Source organism: Melospiza melodia, chromosome 18 (genome assembly GCF_035770615.1).
Source record: "Melospiza melodia melodia isolate bMelMel2 chromosome 18, bMelMel2.pri, whole genome shotgun sequence".
Taxonomy (NCBI): Eukaryota; Metazoa; Chordata; class Aves; order Passeriformes; family Passerellidae; genus Melospiza; species Melospiza melodia.
The window spans coordinates 855379-875059 of NC_086211.1; the positions used below are offsets into that span (position 1 = coordinate 855379).

At 60.6% G+C, this 19681-nt stretch overlaps 1 protein-coding gene across 2 annotated transcripts in view; it reads right to left on the reverse strand.

The window, feature by feature from the left end:
- The window catches only part of PRKCB (protein kinase C beta), an 84747-nt gene extending 66140 nt beyond the window's left edge, over window positions 1-18607 (reverse strand). For both annotated transcript variants that reach the window (XM_063171568.1, XM_063171567.1), the window contains exons 1-2: window positions 18423-18607; window positions 18134-18165 (exon numbers count right to left, since the gene is read on the reverse strand). In XM_063171568.1, coding sequence (XP_063027638.1) covers window positions 18134-18165; window positions 18423-18595 — 205 coding nt within the window. In that variant the 5' untranslated portion in view covers window positions 18596-18607. The remainder of the gene's footprint in view (window positions 1-18133; window positions 18166-18422) is intronic.
- Between the last annotated feature and the right edge of the window lie 1074 nt (window positions 18608-19681).

A 19681-nucleotide genomic window follows, 5' to 3' on the forward strand; every position in this document is an offset into this window, starting at 1 on the left:
GGGAGGCTGGACACGTTGGTGACTGGAGGCAGCCAGGGAAACCAGGGCCAGAAACGAGCTGGGACAGGCAGGACATGCAGGAGGAGCAGCTCAGGCAAACCCTCCCTGCCTCAGCCTGTCCTCATCCTCCCTTCCCTTTTCCAGGGCTCACAGTGGGATTTCCTGACCAAGACTGAAACACCCCAAGGTCAAAGAGGGTTCTGAGAACTCACATTCCACAGATCCAAAAGCAATGCCTTAACCAGGTCTGAGCAACTCCCAGGGACTGGGCAGGACCCAAACCCTGCCCTGGCACTGCCTGCTGTCGCTGGTGGTGGGGAAATGCTGCACCAGGAGATGCTGGGACACCCATCTGCAGGGTGACACCCCCAGGGATGGGCCTGGGGAGCTGCAGGAGGAGAGGGGCTGTGCCAGGGTTTGTGGGCATCCATGGGCACGGCTGGAACATGGCTTGGGCCTCCTCAAATCCAGCAGCAAATCCAGCAGGGAGAGCCCTCCCCAGGCACACAGAATGCCTGGGGCTGGGAAACCCCTCTGAGCCCACCTCAGACCCCAAACCTGTGGGTGCAGTGGGCAGGGAGGGCAGCAGAGCCGGGCTGGGCAGTCCCGGGTGGGCAGTGGTGCCCCCCGAGTGACAGCCCCAACGCGGTGGGGGAGAAGACACTCACAGCAGGCCTGGAGCAGATTCTGGCATTAAAGCAGAGCTGCCGAGTGCCTTATCCCCTGCCACCCTCCCAAGCAAGTGAGACAGAGCAGATGCCAGCCCCTCTCGTGGGTTTCTGATTCAATATCCGCGTGTAACCAGAGCTGCCTGGCGCTAACAAACCCTGACAGCAGATAAGTAACCATCATCCAGCCACCAGCCCTGCAAGAATCACACCAGACAATTAAACAGCCCTGCCAAAAATAGCCCACCTGACCTGCTAGCGCTCCTGACTATCAATCCGGCCCTCCCTGCAGAGGAGCTGCTACCGTTGAGTCAAACCTCAAAAATCCTCCCCCAAAATAGAGCCAAGGCAGCGCCGTGTCTGTAAGCGATCCTCCCCTTCCTCAATTTAGACTGCTCAGAAACCTGCACAGAGAGAAAAATCACTGGGTGTCAGGCAGAGCACAGGCAGAGGCTGATGGCAAACACGGCACAGAGGGGGAAGGCTGCGAGCCGGGGTGGGACAGTGACAGGGACACCGCATGGGCACAGCTGGGGTGGCAGAGTGACAGGGGATGGCACAGGGGGTGGCAGCTGGGTGTCACCTCCCCCAGACACACAGCTCAGTTACCCCAAGCCCTGGCACAGCAGGCTGCTCCCCCACCTGCCACGTGGATGCAAACAAACTTCAACAATGACCCTTCCTCACACATTACACACAGAAATGCACCCTTAGATCCTCCATCTCAGCCCTTTCAAAGGCTGTGTGATTTTCATTCCTCTGCCAGTCAGAGTCACTCACAGGAAGTTCCTGCATGGTTTCTGTGTTAGCTCAGCACAGCCCCACTTACAAAACCTGCCTCTTGCACAGAGAGCCCCAGGAAGGCACCGAGGCCACCAGGACCATCCTGCCAGGAGCTGCCTCCTCCTGCCCAGCTCCCCAGGGTTTGGGGGACACCAGAGCTGGGTCCCAAAGCACAGACGGGGTCCAAAGGCAGCAGCACAGGGCCAGAGGCTGTGCAGGGAGGAGCAGCATCCCCAGCAGGCAGCTCCACAGGGAGCAGGGCATTGTCCTGAGAACTGGACACGAGAAACCAGCGCTTTTCTGAGCTGTTCCAGCACAGGCTTGCTTGGTGCCCCCGGGTACCAGAGATGCTCCTGGAGCAGCAGCAGCATCAGCCGCGCTCCTGGCTGGCTGTGCCAGGGCAGCAGCACAGCTCCCACTCCCAGCACAGCTCTCCCAATCCCAGCAGGGGCTGCTGAGCCCCAGGGTGATGCCGAGCCCTCGCAATTAAGGCGCTCGTTTCAGTGTAATGGCTTGGCAGGGCCCGGGCAGCAAATAAACCCCGAGCAGGACAAGAGCTGAATGTGCAATGGGCCGATCAAAGGCGCAGCTGTCCTGACAGGAGCCACCTCCCACGGCCACTGCAGAGCAATTAGAGACCCAACAGGCCCGAGGAGCAGCGAGGAAGATGAGATAGATGAGATAGGAGCTCGTTATCAGACATGCAAGGCCCAGCTCCTCACAGGGAGGGACATCAGAGGCAAAGGGCAGCAGGGTGGGACTGGAGCGTGAGCAGCAGCATCCACAGAGCCCTGAGCTGTTGAACAGCAGCGAGCCAGGGCTCCAGCACTGCCCCACGTCCCTGCAGCACTGCCCCACATCAGGCACACCTGGCCCAGGTTCCCTCTCTAGCACAAGCGCTCCCCCCTGCCAGCCCAGCGTCAGCCTGGTGCTGAATGGATGGGTGCCAGCAGCTCCCAGAGCGTGGGGGATGCTCCAACAGCAGCACAGGATGGTCCTGAGCACGCCCATCCCAGCCCGGGTGGGGCCAGGCCAGCAGCACCTCCCGTCTGGCCCCAGCCCACCCCCATCCCTGCTCCCCAAACCCCCGTTCCCAAAGCCCAAAGCTTTAGCACCCCGTGCCAGTCAGCAGGGAGCTGACAGCTATTATTTTAGGAGTCTCCATATGGACCCAGTGCAGCATCTTGTGCTCTAATTTAGGGCACAGGCTGCCAGGGAGGGGATGCTGCTGCTGCCACCCCCGGGGGACGTTGGACTGGGAGCACCTTCCTGTCCCTACAGGGGCTGCAAGAGGGGAGGATCCCGTGGGGCTGCCCCTGCATCCCTGCGAGCAGCCAAGGCCAGGCTGGATGGAGCTTGGAGCAGCCTGGCACAGGGGAAGGTGTCCCTGCCATGGCAGGGGTGGCACTGGGTGGGCTGTGGGGTCCCTCCAGCCCAGCTGGTCCCACAGAGCTCCCCTGGGTGCCCCAGCCCTGCCCTGGAGCCCTGAGCTTCCCCTTTTGGCAGGCACCAGATGGGCCACGTTATTCTGAACCCTCTGTGAGTGCTGACACAACACCGCTCCCTCACATGACTCTCCTCCTGCTTTTTAAAGAAGTTTTCGTGTTTCGCTCTGACACAGTGGAAGTGAATTTCCAGCCAGGCAGGAGCGATAAGGGAAGAAGCGGCTGCAGAGCCCGATCCAGGGGTGAGATAAGGGACCCACAGCAGGCAAGGGGCCCCAGTGCTGGGGCAGGCAGGGCAGCCCCCCACCCACAGCACCAAGGGCTTGCTGCCCCCACACCCCAGAGAGCAGGAGAGGTCCAGGAAGGGCAAGGTGGCCAAAATATGGAGTTGGGTGTGTATGGAAAGTGGAGAAGGCTGCAAAGCCCAGCCTGGGGTGGGACAGGTGATGTGGGACACCAAGAAGCCACAAATGATGGGGGACACCAAGAAGCCACAAATGGATGGTGGGGGACACCATAAAGCCACAGAGTCCTGGCAGGAGGGAGGAATGGCTGCTCTGAGGACCACCCCACAATGGAGCTGCTTCCAACCCCAGCAAGCCACAGCAGGAAGGGCTTGCTGCCCCCAAACCCCAGAGAGCAGGAAGAGGTCCAGCCGAGGGCAAGGCGACCAAAATATGGAGTTGGTTGTGTATGGAGAGTGATGGAGAAGGCAAAGCCCAGCCTGGGGTGGGACAGATGGTGGGGGACACCATAAAGCCATGGATGACAGGGGACACCATGAAGCCACAGGTGATGGGGACACCATGAAGCCACAGATGATGGGGGACACCATAAAGCCACGGATGACGGGGGACACCATAAAGCCACAGGTGATGGGGGACACCATGAAGCCACGGATGATGGGGGACACCATAAAGCCACAGATGATGGGGGACACCATGAAGCCACAGGTGATGGGGACATCATAAAGCCACAGGTGATGGGGGCACCATGAAGCCACGGATGATGGGGGACACCATAAAGCCACAGATGATGGGGGACACCATGAAGCCACAGGTGATGGGGACACCATGAAGCCACAGGTGATGGGGACACCATGAAGCCACAGAGTCCTGGCAGGAGGGACGGTTGGCCGCTCTGAGGACCACCCCACAATGGTGCTGCTTCCAACCCCATCAGCACAGTGAGAGCAAACCCAGCGTGGGCCAGGGGAGCCTCCCCTGCCCTGGAGGGGTGTGCAGCCACAGGAGATGTGGAGCAAGGCCCCCACGGCAGCCAGCAGGTACCCACTGCAGCCAGCCTTCCCTCACAGGAATCCAGCCTTATAATTTCTGCAATTAAAAAGGGAGTTCTTCTGCTGCGGGTTAAAATAGAAGTTTTTGTCACAAATTACCGGCTTTCACTCCCCTCATACCTGAGCTTAAACCGAAACTTAAATGGAAATTTACAGGAGAATGAGAAAGTGAGTCAGCCTGCCCTTCCCAACAGGCATTTATTTCCATCCTCTCGGACTCAGTTAATAGCACCGGCAGAGGAATTAAGTTTATTCCAAATGTGCAGAGCCCAGGAGAGGGGAGGTGGTTTTGGAGGGAGCTCCCCAGCAGCAGCAGGGACCATGGGATCTGCTGCTGTGGCTCCTGTCCCCAGCCCAGCAGGCAGCACGGGCTGCAGGCACCTTCCTGCTCTGAGGGGCTGTCCCCAGGCAGGATGTGCTGGGTTGTGTCACCCTCCTTATCCCGTGTTCCCACCCACACCCCGGGGAAATGGCTCAAATGACCTCAAAGATAAACCAGGCTCTTTCCTTGTAACCTGATGGGGAAACTGCACCAGGTGACAGCAGAGGGACTGCACCTTCCAAACCTGGCACAGAGGCCAGGGCAGCTGGGAATTCCCAGCTCAGGAAAGGAGCAGCCACATCCCCATCAAACCAAAGGTGAGGGCACAGCCAAAGGTAAAGGCACAGCCACATTCCCATTAAACCAAAGGTGAAGGCACAGCCACATTGCCATCAAACCAAAGGTAAAGGCACAGCCACATCCCCATCAAACCAAAGGTGAGGGCACAGCCACATCCCCAGCAAACCAAAGGTGAGGGCACAGCCACATCCCCATCAAACCAAAGGTGAGGGCACAGCCAAAGGTAAAGGCACAGCCACATTCCCATTAAACCAAAGGTGAGGGCACAGCCACATCCCCATCAAACCAAAGGTAAAGGCACAGCCACATTCCCATCAAACCAAAGGTGAGGGCACAGCCACATTCCCAGCAAACCAAAGGTGAGGGCACAGCCACATTCCCAGCAAACCAAAGGTGAAGGCACAGCCACATTCCCGTCAAACCAAAGGTGAGGGCACAGCCACATTCCCGTCAAACCAAAGGTAAAGGCACAGCCACATTCCCATCAAACCAAAGGTGAGGGCACAGTCACATTGCCAGCAAACCAAAGGTGAGGGCACAGCCACATTGCCATCAAACCAAAGGTAAAGGCACAGCCACATTCCCATCAAACCAAAGGTGAGGGCACAGCCACATTCCCATCAAACCAAAGGTGAGGGCACAGCCACATTCCCGTCAAACCAAAGGTAAAGGCACAGCCACATTCCCATCAAACCAAGGATGAGGGCACAGCCACATCCCCAGCAAACCAAGGGTGAGGGCACAGCCACATTCCCATCAAACCAAAGGTGAGGGCACAGCATTGCTCCCACCACAGAGCCTGCAGCATGAGCCAGCCCCAGGGTGTGGGGTTTGCTCTCATTCTGCACTTAAACAAGCTGACAACACAGGAGAAACAAACAAAAAAAATGCCCAAAACACATTTCAAAGTGTTGAGAACACATCTCAAAGGTCCTTGTCCTCCAGCAGCGGCGGAGCTGAGGCTCAGGAGATGCACTGCAAAGCTTCCTACCCTGCCACACATCTCTTGGGTATTCAGGTCAGCAGGGGGGCTGCTGGCAGAGCAGAAAAATCCTTTTAGGTACATAATAAGGTAGAATTGGATTCTGCTCCAAGGTGCAGAGACAGAAGCCATTTGTCATGCAGCACTCGCTGACAGGACATGTCCACAGCCCAGCCCTGCCTGCAGAGCTGGGTGCTGCAAACAAAGGAATTCACACCCCAGCTCTTGGGACCAGCGTCCACCCAGCTGCAGAGAGGGAGGGAACCTGAGCTGCAGTTTGAAGTTATTTTAGAAGAATTCTCTACCAGGGTTCAGCACCAGACCGAAATGCAAATCACCATCATGGCTTCCTGAGCAAATGAGCTATTGCTGCGTTTTTTCCAGTCCGGCAGCATCTTGCTCTGAAGATCTAATAGCAGCCCTACTGAGCAGCAGCTAATTAAAGCCTTTCCTCCTGCCAAAAGCCCAGATTCGGTCTGTGAATGACCCAGTAAGTGAGACTGGTTCCACCTCGGGAGCCCTGGGAGACACCAGGCTGGCAGCTCTGCCCTTGTGGCCGTGCCCTGCTGCCAAGGCAGAGCCACCAGGGCCGGTCCTGCTCCTCTCCCTGCTGCTCCTCACTGGGATGGCCCAGGTTAACCAGTGACAGCCCTCAGCCCTCCTCTGACAAGGCCCTGAGGCTCCTCTCCATCAATACAAGCAGCAACACAGATTTGGAAATGAATGGACCGAGCTGTTGGAGATGGTCCTCAGACACAGGATCACACAAAAGGAAATAGTCCAGTTTTAGAGCCATTCCTGGGGCAGAAATCTGCCCTGCCAGGCTGGGGAGGGAGGGAGGGGACACACGGCTCCTGCTCAGCCTTTGTGCCCCTCGCACACAGGGATGGCCCTCCTGGCAGCTCTGCCATGCTCAGAAACCCCCTGGCAATCACACGTGCTGCATGAAAGGGCACTTGGCTCCGATCAGACCCCCAAAAAGCAAATTACTCCATCCAACTCCCCAGAAACCAAGAGAACATGGAGCTGTGGATCCCTCCCCAGCCAGGGCTGGTTGCCCAAGCAGCCCACACAAACCCTGGGGCAGACAGCATCAGCAAACCTCTCCCAGAGCCCCTCTCCACCACCAGAGCCAGCAAAGGCACCTCCACGGCAAAAATGGCACTGAGGCACGGGAATCAGAAACAACCATTTGGGGAATCAATTCCAGCTGTGCAGAAATCTTCTGGGGGGCAGTGACTTACTGTGAGTGAGAACAGAGGGGCTCCAGAGCTGTCCCTGCCAGCGTGGCATGGGCTGGCATGGCACGGGCTGGCATGGCACGGCACAGCCTGGCACAGCATGGCCTGGCACAGCATGGCTCCCGCATGATAGGGACAGTGCATCTGCCCCAGGCACCACTGCTGTCCCTTGGGCAGCCTCCTCCTCCTGGCTGCTCTCAGCTAAGGCCAGGCTCTGGAGCTCGGCCAGGCATTTCTCTAAGCCAAGCTCAAGTTCAGCATGGAAGTGCAGTGAATGCCAGAACCAAAGCCTGATCCTCAGACAGCCCCCATCCCCATGGCACAGGTTCCATTATCCAGCCCTGCCAGGCTCCATCCCCATGGCACAGGCTCCATCATCCCTGTCCCCTCCCAGCTCCATCCCCATGCCCTCCCAGGCTCCATCCCCATGGCACAGACTCCATCCCTGGGCCATGCCAGGCTCCATCATCCCTGTCCCCTCCCAGGCTCCATCCCCATGGCACAGGCTCCATCTCGATCCCATGCCGGGCTCCACCACCCCTGTCCCAGCACCCAGGGCTGCTCCCGGAGCTGCTCGCCCTCTGAATCCGCCTCTCCCCGGCAGCTGCTGCGCTGGGAGGGCTCCGGAGCCCGAGACACAGTAAATAATGACTTTGCACTGCGTCAGGAGCTAATCCACTCAGTGATGCAAATGAAATTCATGGGCCACTTCCCCCTCACTCCGGCTCCTCAGTGATATTATAAAACAATCCTGACTTCATCGCGATGTCACCGCGGCTGCAGGAAGCCTTCGGGGAGCCAGGACGGCTTTCACTCCTCTTCACCACCTCACTCTCTCATTCTTCTGCTATAATTGGAAATCATGAAAATGCATTTGTTCATGTGCTCCGGGTGTCAGCTATTCAATGAGCCGGTGCTCTCTGTGCGGACCAGCACAACAAAGGCATTTAGCCGCTCCCCCCAAAGGTGAAGCTATTCCTGTTGCATCCTTTCGCACGGCAACAAAAGGCAGGGAGGGATCCACCGGCGGGATCAGCTGGAGCGCGCTGGCAGGCAGCACGAGGAAGAGGAAGAACAGCTGAAGGCTGAGATTTAGACATCTGAATCTTTTTTAGCTTCCCTGCTGCTGACTAAATACCAAATGTAGGAAGACAAGAGCAGAGCCACAAGAGACTGGAGATGTTAAACATAGAATCAGAGAACCCTGGGATGCTTTGGGTTGGAAGGGACCTTGAGGCTCATCTTGTTCCAACCCTTGCCATGGGCAGGGACACTTTTCACTGTGCCAGGTTCCACCAAGACCCGTCCAGGCTGGCCTTGGGCACTGCCAGGGATCCAGGGGCAGCCACAGCTGCTCTGGGCACCTGTGCCAGGGCACAGCAATTCCCAGTTCCCAATGTCCCATCCAGCCCTGCCCTCTGGCACTGGGAGCCATTCCCTGTGTGCTGTCCCTCCATCCCTGTCCCCAGCCCCTCTGCAGCTCTCCTGGAGCCCCTTCAGGCCCTGCCAGGGCTCTGGGCTCTCCCTGGATCCCTCTCCTGTCCAGGTGAGCCCCCCCAGCTCTGCCAGCCTGGCTCCAGCCCTGGGTTCCTCTGGCCTGGCTCCAGCAGCCCCAGTCCCCAGGCACAGCTCACAGCCCTGCTGCAGACCCCCCTGCACAGACAGCAGCTATCCCCCATCTTCCCAACCACACCCCAAAAATACACAGCTCATCTCCTGCTCGGAGCTGGAAAGCTTCCCTTGTTCCAAAGACTGAGCTTCCCACCCAAAGAGGGAAGCTCACAGACTGGCTCCTCGGAAAAACCCAGATTTAAGTAGATGCAAAAAAGCCACTTTTCAGGGAGCTGTGCCATAACAAGCCTCAAGTTTGCAAATCCAGTAACTTCCATGTACCGGAGCTTATTAATATTGGATTTTTTGGCAGGCGCTGCCTTGTCCAGCTCGGATTAGCAGCAAGTATATTCTGCTTGTCAGATTTAAACAAGATGTATAAATCTGGCACAAAAGCAAGACCAAATATGGAAGCAAATTATTTAAATTGACAAGATGTAGCTCTGAGCACTCGCAGCCAGTGCCCATCACTGGGCAGGGAGGCTCCTGCTCTGGGCACAGGAGTTCAGCTCCCAAACAGGGGGCACACGAGGTTACCCACCCCAAACACTCACTGATTCCAGAACAGGGCTGCACTGGGATTTATTTTGTTCTTCCACACAATGGGAAGAGCACAGGGGGATAAACAGCGGAGGGAGTGAGCCCAAAATCCCTGAAAAGCAAAGAGCCTGAGCAGAGGCACAGGAGGGACAGCGTGGCTGGCAGAGGTGACACAGAGCCCTGTCCCCATGTGGGACACAGGGCTGCAGGGGCAGGATGAGGCAAGGCCAGGGAATGGCCTGGGAATGGGCACAGGGAACGGGCACGGGGAACGGGCAGAGAATGGCCCAGGGAACGGGCACAGGGAATGGCCTGGGAATGGCACAGGGAATGGGCAGAGAATGGCACAGGGAACGGGCACAGGGAACGGGCACAGGGAACGGGCAGTGGCCAGCAGGGCCCAGCAGCTGCCAGGGAGCAGCAGCAGAGCAGAGCTGAGCCCCATCTGCCCCACGATGCTGCAGAGCAGAGCTGTCACCTCTCATGAAAGGCACTGCCCGCCACAGGGGCAGCCTCAGCTGTCAGAAACCACAGCCAGGGCTCAGCCAGCTCCCCACCACGAGCAGGAGTCACCCTCGGCAGGAGCAGCCAGTGCTGCTGGCAGGTTGTGAGTTACAGAGCTCAGGTGCCCCTCACAGCACAACATTTCCATCGGTTTCGCTTTTCCTGTGGAGGCCAGTCCGAACCAGGACGGATCAATCCCCCAGAGCCCGCAGCAAAGTGCTCCCCAGAGCCCAGGGCAGCACAGCAAAGCCACACAAACCACCTGCACACAGGAGGAGCCCTTTGGCCAGAGCCATCCCCCTGGCTGGGCCAGCCCAGCCTTGGCCACCCTCTCCAAAGGGGCTGAGAGACCCCTCTGGGGGGCTGAGAGAGGCAGCCCCCGGCACGCAGTCTGTCCCTGCAGCCCCTCAGCACAGCCAGAGCCACTTCCTTGGCACAGCCCCCCTTGGGATGGGGCGCAGAGACCCCAGAGCCTCTCAGGCGGGGCCCATGGGGATCCCCAGCTCCTGGGTGAGGGCAGCCTGTCCCTGCAGGGCTCTGGGTGCTGCCAGCAGGAGCAGGCTGTGGTTTGGAGCTGCGCCTTCCCTTCCCAGGAACAGCCACAGCCGGCACTGCCTCTTCTGGGCATTGCTTCTGCTTCACACAGAATTCAGCTGCTACAAACAGCACCAGGGCTCCCTTCCTGTCCCCCCGTCCCCTCTGTGGCTCTCATGGAAACACTGAGTGCCTGGGGCAGGGTGCTGCAGAACAGGGCCAGGCTGTCCCTTCCCCAGCCCCTGGCACCTGCCCTGCTGGGGCTGCAGGGCCCCAGAGAGATTTTTAACCTTCATCCATCGGGGCAGGGCAAAACTGAGGCCGTTTCTGTGTCATTTCCCATCCCTGATGTCCACGGCACCTTTCTGCCTCCAGGGACTCCTGGCTGTGGCACAGAGGCCACCAACACCAGCCTGGACCAGCAATGGGTGGGTGGGTGGAGGGATGCAGGGATGGAGGGATGCAGGGATGCAGGGATGGATGGAGGGATGCAGGGATGGATGGAGGGATGCAGGGATGGATGCAGGGATGGATGCAGGGATGGATGCAGGGATGGATGCAGGGATGGATGCAGGGATGGATGCAGGGATGGATGCAGGGATGGATGCAGGGATGGATGCAGGGATGGATGCAGGGATGGATGCAGGGATGGATGCAGGGATGGATGCAGGGATGCAGGGATGGGCTCAGAGCTGGGGAACAGCTGCCCAGAGCTGCCCTTTCCCTGCAGAAAGGCAAACCCAAGGGACAGCCCTGGTCTCTGCCACCCTGAGCCCCACATCTCTGTTCAGGTACCAGGTGTGAGGGCACTGTGCCACCCAGGGAGCCCCTGCAGGGTCCCTGCAAGGAGCACAGCACCTGTGGGTTCTGCTGAACCTCAGAGCGCAGGGCTGAGCCATTCCAGGGAAGGGGAACGTCCTTGGCCAGGCTTCATTTCCTGCAGCAGCATCACCTGGGAGGGCTGGAGGGGCTCGGAGCCCCCCGTGATCTCTGTCCCCAGCTGTGGGCAGCACACAGGGCAAGCCCAGAGCACGGGGCTGCCAACCCAGGGCTGCAGGCAGGACCCCCACACCAGCACCCCCGGTTTTGTGCCACTGCCTTTTCCCAGGAGCTCCTTTGTGCCAGGCTGCAGCCTCCCTGAGCTCAGAGCGCGCTGCCCAGCACCTGGGGCTGCTCCTCCCCTGCAGGGAGCTCCTTACTCACCCTTGGAGCGGCTGATGGACGGATGGGCTGGCAGAGCAGTGACTCACGGAGCCACACGGGTGGCATCAACCTCAGCAGCACACGCCGTGCTGGCCCTGGGGCTGAGCCGGACCACGGGCACGCACAGGGGGTGTGTGCCAGCTGTGTCCTGTGCTGCCAACCCTCCCACAGCTGCAGGAACAGCCCCAAACCCTTCACCTTGGCACAGTCCCACCCAGGCACCACGGCAGACCCCCCCTCTGCCAGCACACACCTGCAGGACAGGGGAAGGCACCTCCACCGTGCCCTGCTGAGCCCACCCTGTCACAGGGTGAGGCAGGCACCCTGCCCTGGCCGGGTCACAGGCACAGCTGGAGTTAACTCCATCCCCCAGGCACAGCCAGAGTGAATTCAATTCCATTCCCCAGGCACTCTGATCCTGCCAACAGACCCGAGGGGCACTGAGGAGCCTCTCTGGTGCTCTCAGGTCCTTGCTGGGGAGCTGCAGGAGGAGGAGGAGCAGTGCTGGCTGGAAGGAGGAAGGGCAGCAGCCACAGCCAGGGCTTGCACAATGCCCTCCATGCCGCTCCCACAGAGCCCAGCAGATAACAGAACCCACAGCCAGTGCTGGAGCAGGCTCAGCCCCTCCTCCTGCTCCTCACAGGCACCAAACCCTCGAGGTCCTGCTCCGTTTCACAGCCCAGACAGTGGGAGCCCACCCCCAGCTCGCTGCCCGGGGAGGGTGCCCCACACACCTGCAGGATCACACGTGTGCCAGCGAGCAGGCGTGCAGAAACGCCAGCCCTGTTTGCTGAGGAGTCTCCTTAGAGACAGCCCAGGCACCCAATTCCCCAGGAAGTCTCGATGGCTGGAGAATAACCGCGGCAGAGGCTCAGGACGGGGTGGTTTAACCCCTGCAGGGGTGTCAGAGCCATCGGGCACCGTGCTGCACACCCTGCTGCCACCCCGGCGCCCAGTGCCAGCTCCAGCCCCACAGGCAGCGTTCTATGGGCCAGCAACAAATACCCCAGCGAGGAACCAGGCGCCCTCATTAGCCAGCCCCAGATGGTTTTAGGATGCCAGCTATCTCCGGAGATAAGAAAGAAAAACCCACCCTGCACTGCGGGGGGAGGGCAGGAGAAACCACTTCCAGTGTGAGAGAGAGAGATGGGCGAGCCCTGAGTGCTGCATGGGGACAGCAGAGGGACAGAGCTGTCCCTGCCCTGCACGGCCCAAAAAGCACCCCAAAACAGGTCCCGACAAAAGGGATCCCTCCAAAACAGCTCCCTGCCAGCCCAGGGACAGCTCCAGGGCCAGCCCGGCAGGGACAGGCGGGGGACACGGGCTCCCATCTCTGTCAGCTCTGTGTGCACCGGGCTGTGCAGCACCACAGCCCATCCGTGCAGGCAGCAGGGCAGCCCCGCTTCCCCTTTCTGCTGTGCCTGCTCTGCAGGGCTGCCCTGGGGACACACTGCTGGGCTGGGGACAGACACACTGCCGGGCTGGGGACAGACACACTGCCGGCCTGGGGACAGACACACTGCCGGCCTGGGGACAGCCTGGGGACAGACACACTGCTGGCCTGGGGACAGACACACTGCCGGGCTGGGGACAGACACACTGCCGGGCTGGGGACGGACACACTGCCGGGCTGGGGACGGACACACTGCCGGGCTGGGGACAGCCTGGGGACAGACACACTGCCAGCCTGGGGACACACTGGGGACAGACACACTGCTGGGCTGGGGACAGACACACTGCTGGGCTGGGGACAGACACACTGCCGGGCTGGGGACAGACACACTGCCGGGCTGGGGACAGACACACTGCCGGGCTGGGGACAGCCTGGGGACAGACACACTGCCAGCCTGGGGACAGACAGGGGACGGACACACTGCTGGGCTGGGGACAGACACACTGCCAGCCTGGGGACAGACACACTGCCGGGCTGGGGACACTTCACTGGCCTGGGGACAGCGTGGGGACAGACACACTGCTGGGCTGGGGACAGACTGGGGACAGACACACTGCTGGGCTGGGGACAGACACACTGCCGGGCTGGGGACAGACACACTGCCGGGCTGGGGACGGACACACTGCCGGGCTGGGGACGGACACACTGCCGGGCTGGGGACAGCCTGGGGACAGACACACTGCCAGCCTGGGGACAGACAGGGGACGGACACACTGCTGGGCTGGGGACAGACACACTGCCGGCCTGGGGACAGACACACTGCCGGCCTGGGGACAGACAGGGGACGGACACACTGCTGGGCTGGGGACAGACTGGGGACAGACACACTGCTGGGCTGGGGACAGACTGGGGACAGACACACTGCTGGGCTGGGGACAGACTGGGGATGGACACACTGCCGGGCTGGGGACAGACACACTGCCGGCCTGGGGACAGACACACTGCCAGCCTGGGGACAGACACACTGCCAGCCTGGGGACAGACTGGGGACAGACACACTGCTGGGCTGGGGACAGACACACTGCCGGCCTGGGGACAGACACACTGCCGGCCTGGGGACAGACAGGGGACGGACACACTGCTGGGCTGGGGACAGACTGGGGACAGACACACTGCTGGGCTGGGGACAGACACACTGCCGGGCTGGGGACAGACACACTGCTGGGCTGGGGACAGCCTGGGGACAGACACACTGCCAGCCTGGGGACAGACTGGGGACAGACACACTGCCGGCCTGGGGACACACTGGGGACAGACACACTGCCGGCCTGGGGACAGACACACACCCCTCCTGGCCTGGGGACAGCCTGGGGACACACACCCCTCTGGCCTGGGGACACAGTTCCAGCACCCAGAGCCGCGTCACCGCCGCACCAAAACCCCCTCCAAAATCACGTTTCCAATTTCTGCAGCATTATATAATTAACATCGTTTGTGTTGCAAAAAAAGTAATTGCAGTAACATTTTTAATTAGTCTATTTGAACACTAACATTTCTCCAGTGTGCATAATATGTTGACACGAAATTACTGGGTTTGAGGCGGCTAGGGCTGATTGGGGTTTGTTTTGCTTTTGTTTCTGCCTCGTTTGGTGCAGGCAAGGGGAGCCCGGGCAGCCCGCAGAGGCTGCAGGGGAGAGCGAAGTGTGATGGGTTTCACTTCCTCCTGGGGGGAGGAAGGTGCCTTGGGAGGGCTCTGAGCAGAGAGAAATGCTCGCTCGGCCGGGGTGACATTTCCCAGCCGCCCTCAGACGCTGACTGGTGGGAACACAAAGCAGAAGGAGAGCGCTGGCCTTGGAGGACAGGGAGAGGCAAACCTGCAGGGAGGAATCCTGTGCGCTGCGAGCCTTGGAAGGAGATCTAATCTGAAGAGCCTCTCTGCTCACTGAGTCACAAGCAGGGACAAGAAGTAAACATTCTCCCCAGAAAAGTTACTGCGTGACACCCAAGCACACATCACCAAATTATGCTTTTTTTTCCCCCCCTTTCTCTTCAGGAAGAATCAAGATTCTCCTTTCCAAGAGCTTGGCTACACGGCACACACGAAAGCAGCGACAGATGCAGGTTATTTTTTGCTCCCAAGTGTGAATCATGTTCCCCTGCTCCTCACCTCTGCCCAGCCACAGCGGCTGCGGGCTGAGCACGCCCAGCTGCAGGGATCCCCCTCCCAGGATGCCAGCCCTGACCCGCAGGAGCTGCCTGGGCAGCAGCAGAACGGCCCCGAGGGTGCCAAGGCGGGGGAAACACCAGCAGGGAGCGAGGGCTGCCGGCTGCCAGCAGCAGCACATTCCCACGGGGCGAGCTGAACTCGGTCTCAGAAGCTTCCAGAGCAGCTCCCTTTCCTTCAGCATCCCACAGCACCTCAGGAGAGCCAAGGCTTGGCTTCCCCAGGCTGCAGACACCAGGGGCTGCTCATCCCTCCCTCCCTCCCAAAGCATCCCTGGTGCTGGCACTGCCTGGATGGACCGCAGATACGCACGCAAACACACACACGCTGCTTTTCTCCATTCCGGACAAGTCCCTGCACCTTCCAGAGGGGAGAACCCCTCTGTAGCACGGGCTGAGAGCAGCCAGGGGGCACCGAGCCTCGCTCGGGAGCGGCTCACATCCTCCTGGCGGCTCCAGGCACATCCCTCGGCTTTCCAACACCCACGAGGTATTGATTTCTTTTTGTCCGGGCGCCAGAAGCAGCCCTGCTCCTGGAGGGCTGTGCTCAGCCTCCCTGCCCACACCCAGCCGCTTTCTGGCTCACCAGAGAGACGTTGGCCCAGGAAGTGCTCAGATGAGCACGAGGATAAGGAGGAGATGGTGTGCGAGGATAAGCAGCAGATTAGCAGGCTATTAAGTGGCATTTTGTGGTACCCATTGGTATTTCAGGCTACAAAGAGTCGGTTTCTGCTAACTTCCTGCCAAAAGTCACAAGTAATGAGCTAATTAACAATCTAATTATTGCAAATGCCCTAGAAAGAAATCAGGGCACAGGTGAAAACCTACTTAAAGCGGGCACGGCTGGGAGCAGACAGGCGTGAGCCCCAGCTGCACCCCGGCCATCCCGCAGCACAGTGTGAGGCACTCGGGGAAGTTGGGAAAGTTAAATTAAAGCTGTGCGCGGCAAAGGGAGAGCAGACCCTCACCCCAGAGCTGAGGAACCCCCGTACACAAACCGGCCCTGGCATTTTCTGCTCTGTGCCAATATTTGCCAAGCTCAACAGCAGCTGCGGCACAACCTGTGGGGCACAGACCCAAAGATGGTGATCCCTGCTCAGTCCGGCATGGGCACGGCTCCCCTGGCACGGCTGGACAGGGCAGCGCCAGCCCTGGCATCCCCAGTTCTGCCTCACAGCAGGACAAGCCGTGATTCCAGAGCAGGTGGCAGCGGAGACACCTCTGGGTTGAATTTCTGAGCTGGAAATGCCCTGCAGGGACACGGAGCAGCGTCCTCCACCCTGGGGCACAGCTGGGGTGCCCTCGCCGTGATGGGCATCACCCCAGAACTGCCTCCCCCACGGGAATACCTTCCCCTGGGCACCCCAGCACGTCCCACCTGGCGCACAGATCGGTGATTTCGGGAAAGCCGAGGCTGGGCCGGTGTGCAGAGCTGGAGCTGCAGGATTCCCTGCCGCACAGTCAGTATTCCCTGTGGCACACACATGTCTGTAACACCACGGTGACCCCCGACCCCTGCCAAGGGGGTTCTAAGGCACAAGGGGATGTCACAGACCTGTCCCACACCCCCGGCGGTGGCACCGACCCCCTGGCAGCGCTGCTGGTGCCACTGCAGCTCACAAGGGCTGCTGCCCCCCGAGCCGGGGCTGCACTGCCCAGCCACCCCGAGCCCAGCTGGGCTGCTTCAACCCTGCCCAAAACCATCTGAGGGCAAACCTTGAACCAGGAGCACCGTATCAGGTCTGGATAACAGCGCCTGACAGCTGGAGGAGACTTGGAAAGGCGCCAGGCACCCGACACTGGATGCTCAGGTAGAACTGAGCAGGCTCTGCAAATAACGCAGGCAAACCCCGCCGGGCTGGGCTGGTGCCCACCCCTCCATAACACGCTCTGGATTTCACAGACACGGTGTTTGCACAAATACACCTCGCTGTAAGGGAGCTCAGGGAATTCATTCACAGCCAGGAATGCCTGGCAACACCAGACCAGGGTGCACAGAATTCCTCTCAGTACCGTGGCTGAGCTGGCCATGTGTGAAACCTCAGGTACCAGGGGAAGCTGTGACCTTGAGAACAGCCCTGGGATACGTTTTAGTCTCCACATCCACTCTCCTCTGCCTGCCAACACCTGTGCAGGCCTCCAGGCTGGGCTCTGGGAGGTGGCAGGGAGATGGCTTTGGTATTTTAAGGTTACATGTGTGTGGTAAGTGTTACGGATGAGGAGCAGCATCATTTAAATTGGATTAGGCTGACACTGCTCGTACAGGCAGCTGCAGGGATGCTCCAGACCCAGCCCAGCTCCTCACACCGTGTGCCACTCCAAAAGCCCAAGGACAGCTGCAAAGAGGAGCCTTTCAGAGCTCTAAAGCACGTTTGTTTTCATGCCAAATACCTCAACTTGGGAGCCAGCCACCCGCCAAAATAAACCTCTGTCCCAAATATTCACAAAAGGAAAATTTCGCTGCCAGCAGCTGCGAGAGCAGCCCCGATTGAACCCTCGCAGGTGGGACCAGGGGAGGCCGGGCAGGAGCAGCCCCCAGCTGGGCTGGCTACAGCCCGATAACGCCGGGGTGATTCAGCCCAATGGCCCGGGGGGACATCCCCGGTCCCTGCAGAGCCTCTCCGGAACCCCAGCATCATCGGAACAAAGAATTATGGTCATAGTAACCCGGCTACCGCAACATACTTGGTTATAAAGCCTCGTTTTTTTCCCCAGCAACACAACCAAGCCATTCAAGCCCTCGCCGGCTGCGCAGTTCCAGCCGCGGAGCCCTCGCCCAGCCCGTTCGCCACCCAGCACATGTTTTGGCGTTAAGTACATTAAAAACAAACTCCCCTCGGCCTTTTTCGGGGGATTTAGCTGAACTCCCGGGCGCTTATCTCTGCTAACGAGACACGACCGGCTTAAAGGCACCGACTAGTTGCTGGGTTGATTAAAAAATGACTAAGCTGCTTGGCGTGCCGCGGGGATGCTCGGGGCCGGTGCCCGGGGATGGTGCCCGCAGGGGACGCGGGGATGCTCGGGCCGGTCCCGGGGGACGGAGGCGGAGCGCGGACCCCCTGAGCCCCCCGGCAGCGCCACACTCACCTTGACACTGGAAGCCCTGCTTGCCGAAGCCCCTGCGGAGAGAGAGGCGCAGTGAGACACCGGCCCCGGCCCCGCGGCGCAGAGACCCTGCCCGAGCCGCCGGCCGGAGGGGAACGGGCACCGGGATGGGATGGGATGGGATGGGATGGGATGGGATGGGATGGGATGGGATGGGGGGAGCAGGACGGAAAGAAAGGGGGGCCCGGAGGATGGCCAGGGTGAGCCCGAGGAGGGGTGTCCCGCCGAGCCGGTGTCCCGGAGCGGCCGCGGCGGAGCGGGCAAGGCTCACCAGATGAAGTCGGTGCAGTGGCTGCAGAAGGTGGGCTGCTTGAAGAAGCGCGCCGTGAACTTGTGGTTCTTCACCTCGTGCACGTTCTTCTGCCGCAGGGCGCCCTTGCGGGCGAAGCGCACCGGGCCCTCCTCGCCCTCGGGGGCCGGCGCTGCCGCGGGCGGCTCGGCCATGCTGCGCGGGGGCTGCGGGCCCGGCCCGGCCCGCTCCGCTAACGCCGCTCCTCCGCCGCCGCTGCCGCCGCTCCGGCTGCGCTGCCGGGGCCGCGCTCGGGGCCGCTGCCCGCAGCTGGCGGGAGGCTCCGACACCGCCCGCCGCGCCACGCCCCCTCATTTACATACGGCACCGCCCCGCCCTCATCTGCATCGCCGGCCCCGCCCCCGGCACCTCGCGGCACCGCAGGCCCCGCCCCCCGCGCGTCTCGGCACGGCCACGCCCCCCGCTCGATTTGCATGTTGATTTGCATAGGGGCCAGGGCCGCCCTTCATTTGCATAGAGCGTCTGCATCCCGCGGGGATGCGCGGGGAGAGCCGGGCACGGACAGGGATGGACAGAGGGAATGGGCAGGGATGGACACTGGGATGGACACCGGGAATGGGCAGGGATGGACAGAGGGAATGGGCAGGGATGGACACTGGGAATGGACAGGGATGGACAGCGGGAATGGGCAGGGATGGACACTGGGATGGACACCGGGAATGGACAGGGATGGACAGAGGGAATGGGCAGGGATGGACACTGGGAATGGGCAGGGATGGACACTGGGAATGGGCAGGGATGGACAGCGGGAATGGACAGGGATGGACAGAGGGAATGGACAGGGATGGACACTGGGAATGGGCAGGGATGGACGCCGGGAATGGACAGAGATGGACACCGGGCACGGACAGGGATGGACACCGGGAATGGGCTGGGATGGACACTGGGAATGGGCAGGGATGGACAGAGGGAATGGGCAGGGATGGACACTGGGAATGGGCAGGGATGGACAGAGGGAATGGACAGGGATGGACACTGGGAATGGGCAGGGATGGACAGAGGGAATGGGCAGGGATGGGCACCAGGAATGGACAGGGATGGACACCGGGAATGGGCTGGGACGGACACAGGACATGGACAAGGATGGACACTGGGAACAGGCTGGGATGGACACTGGGAATGGGCAGGGACAGAGCCCGGGGCAGGCACAGACCTGGCCAGTGGCCTGCGTGAGGCAGTGTCACCAAGGCAGGGACATCGTCCTGTCCCACAGCCTGAGC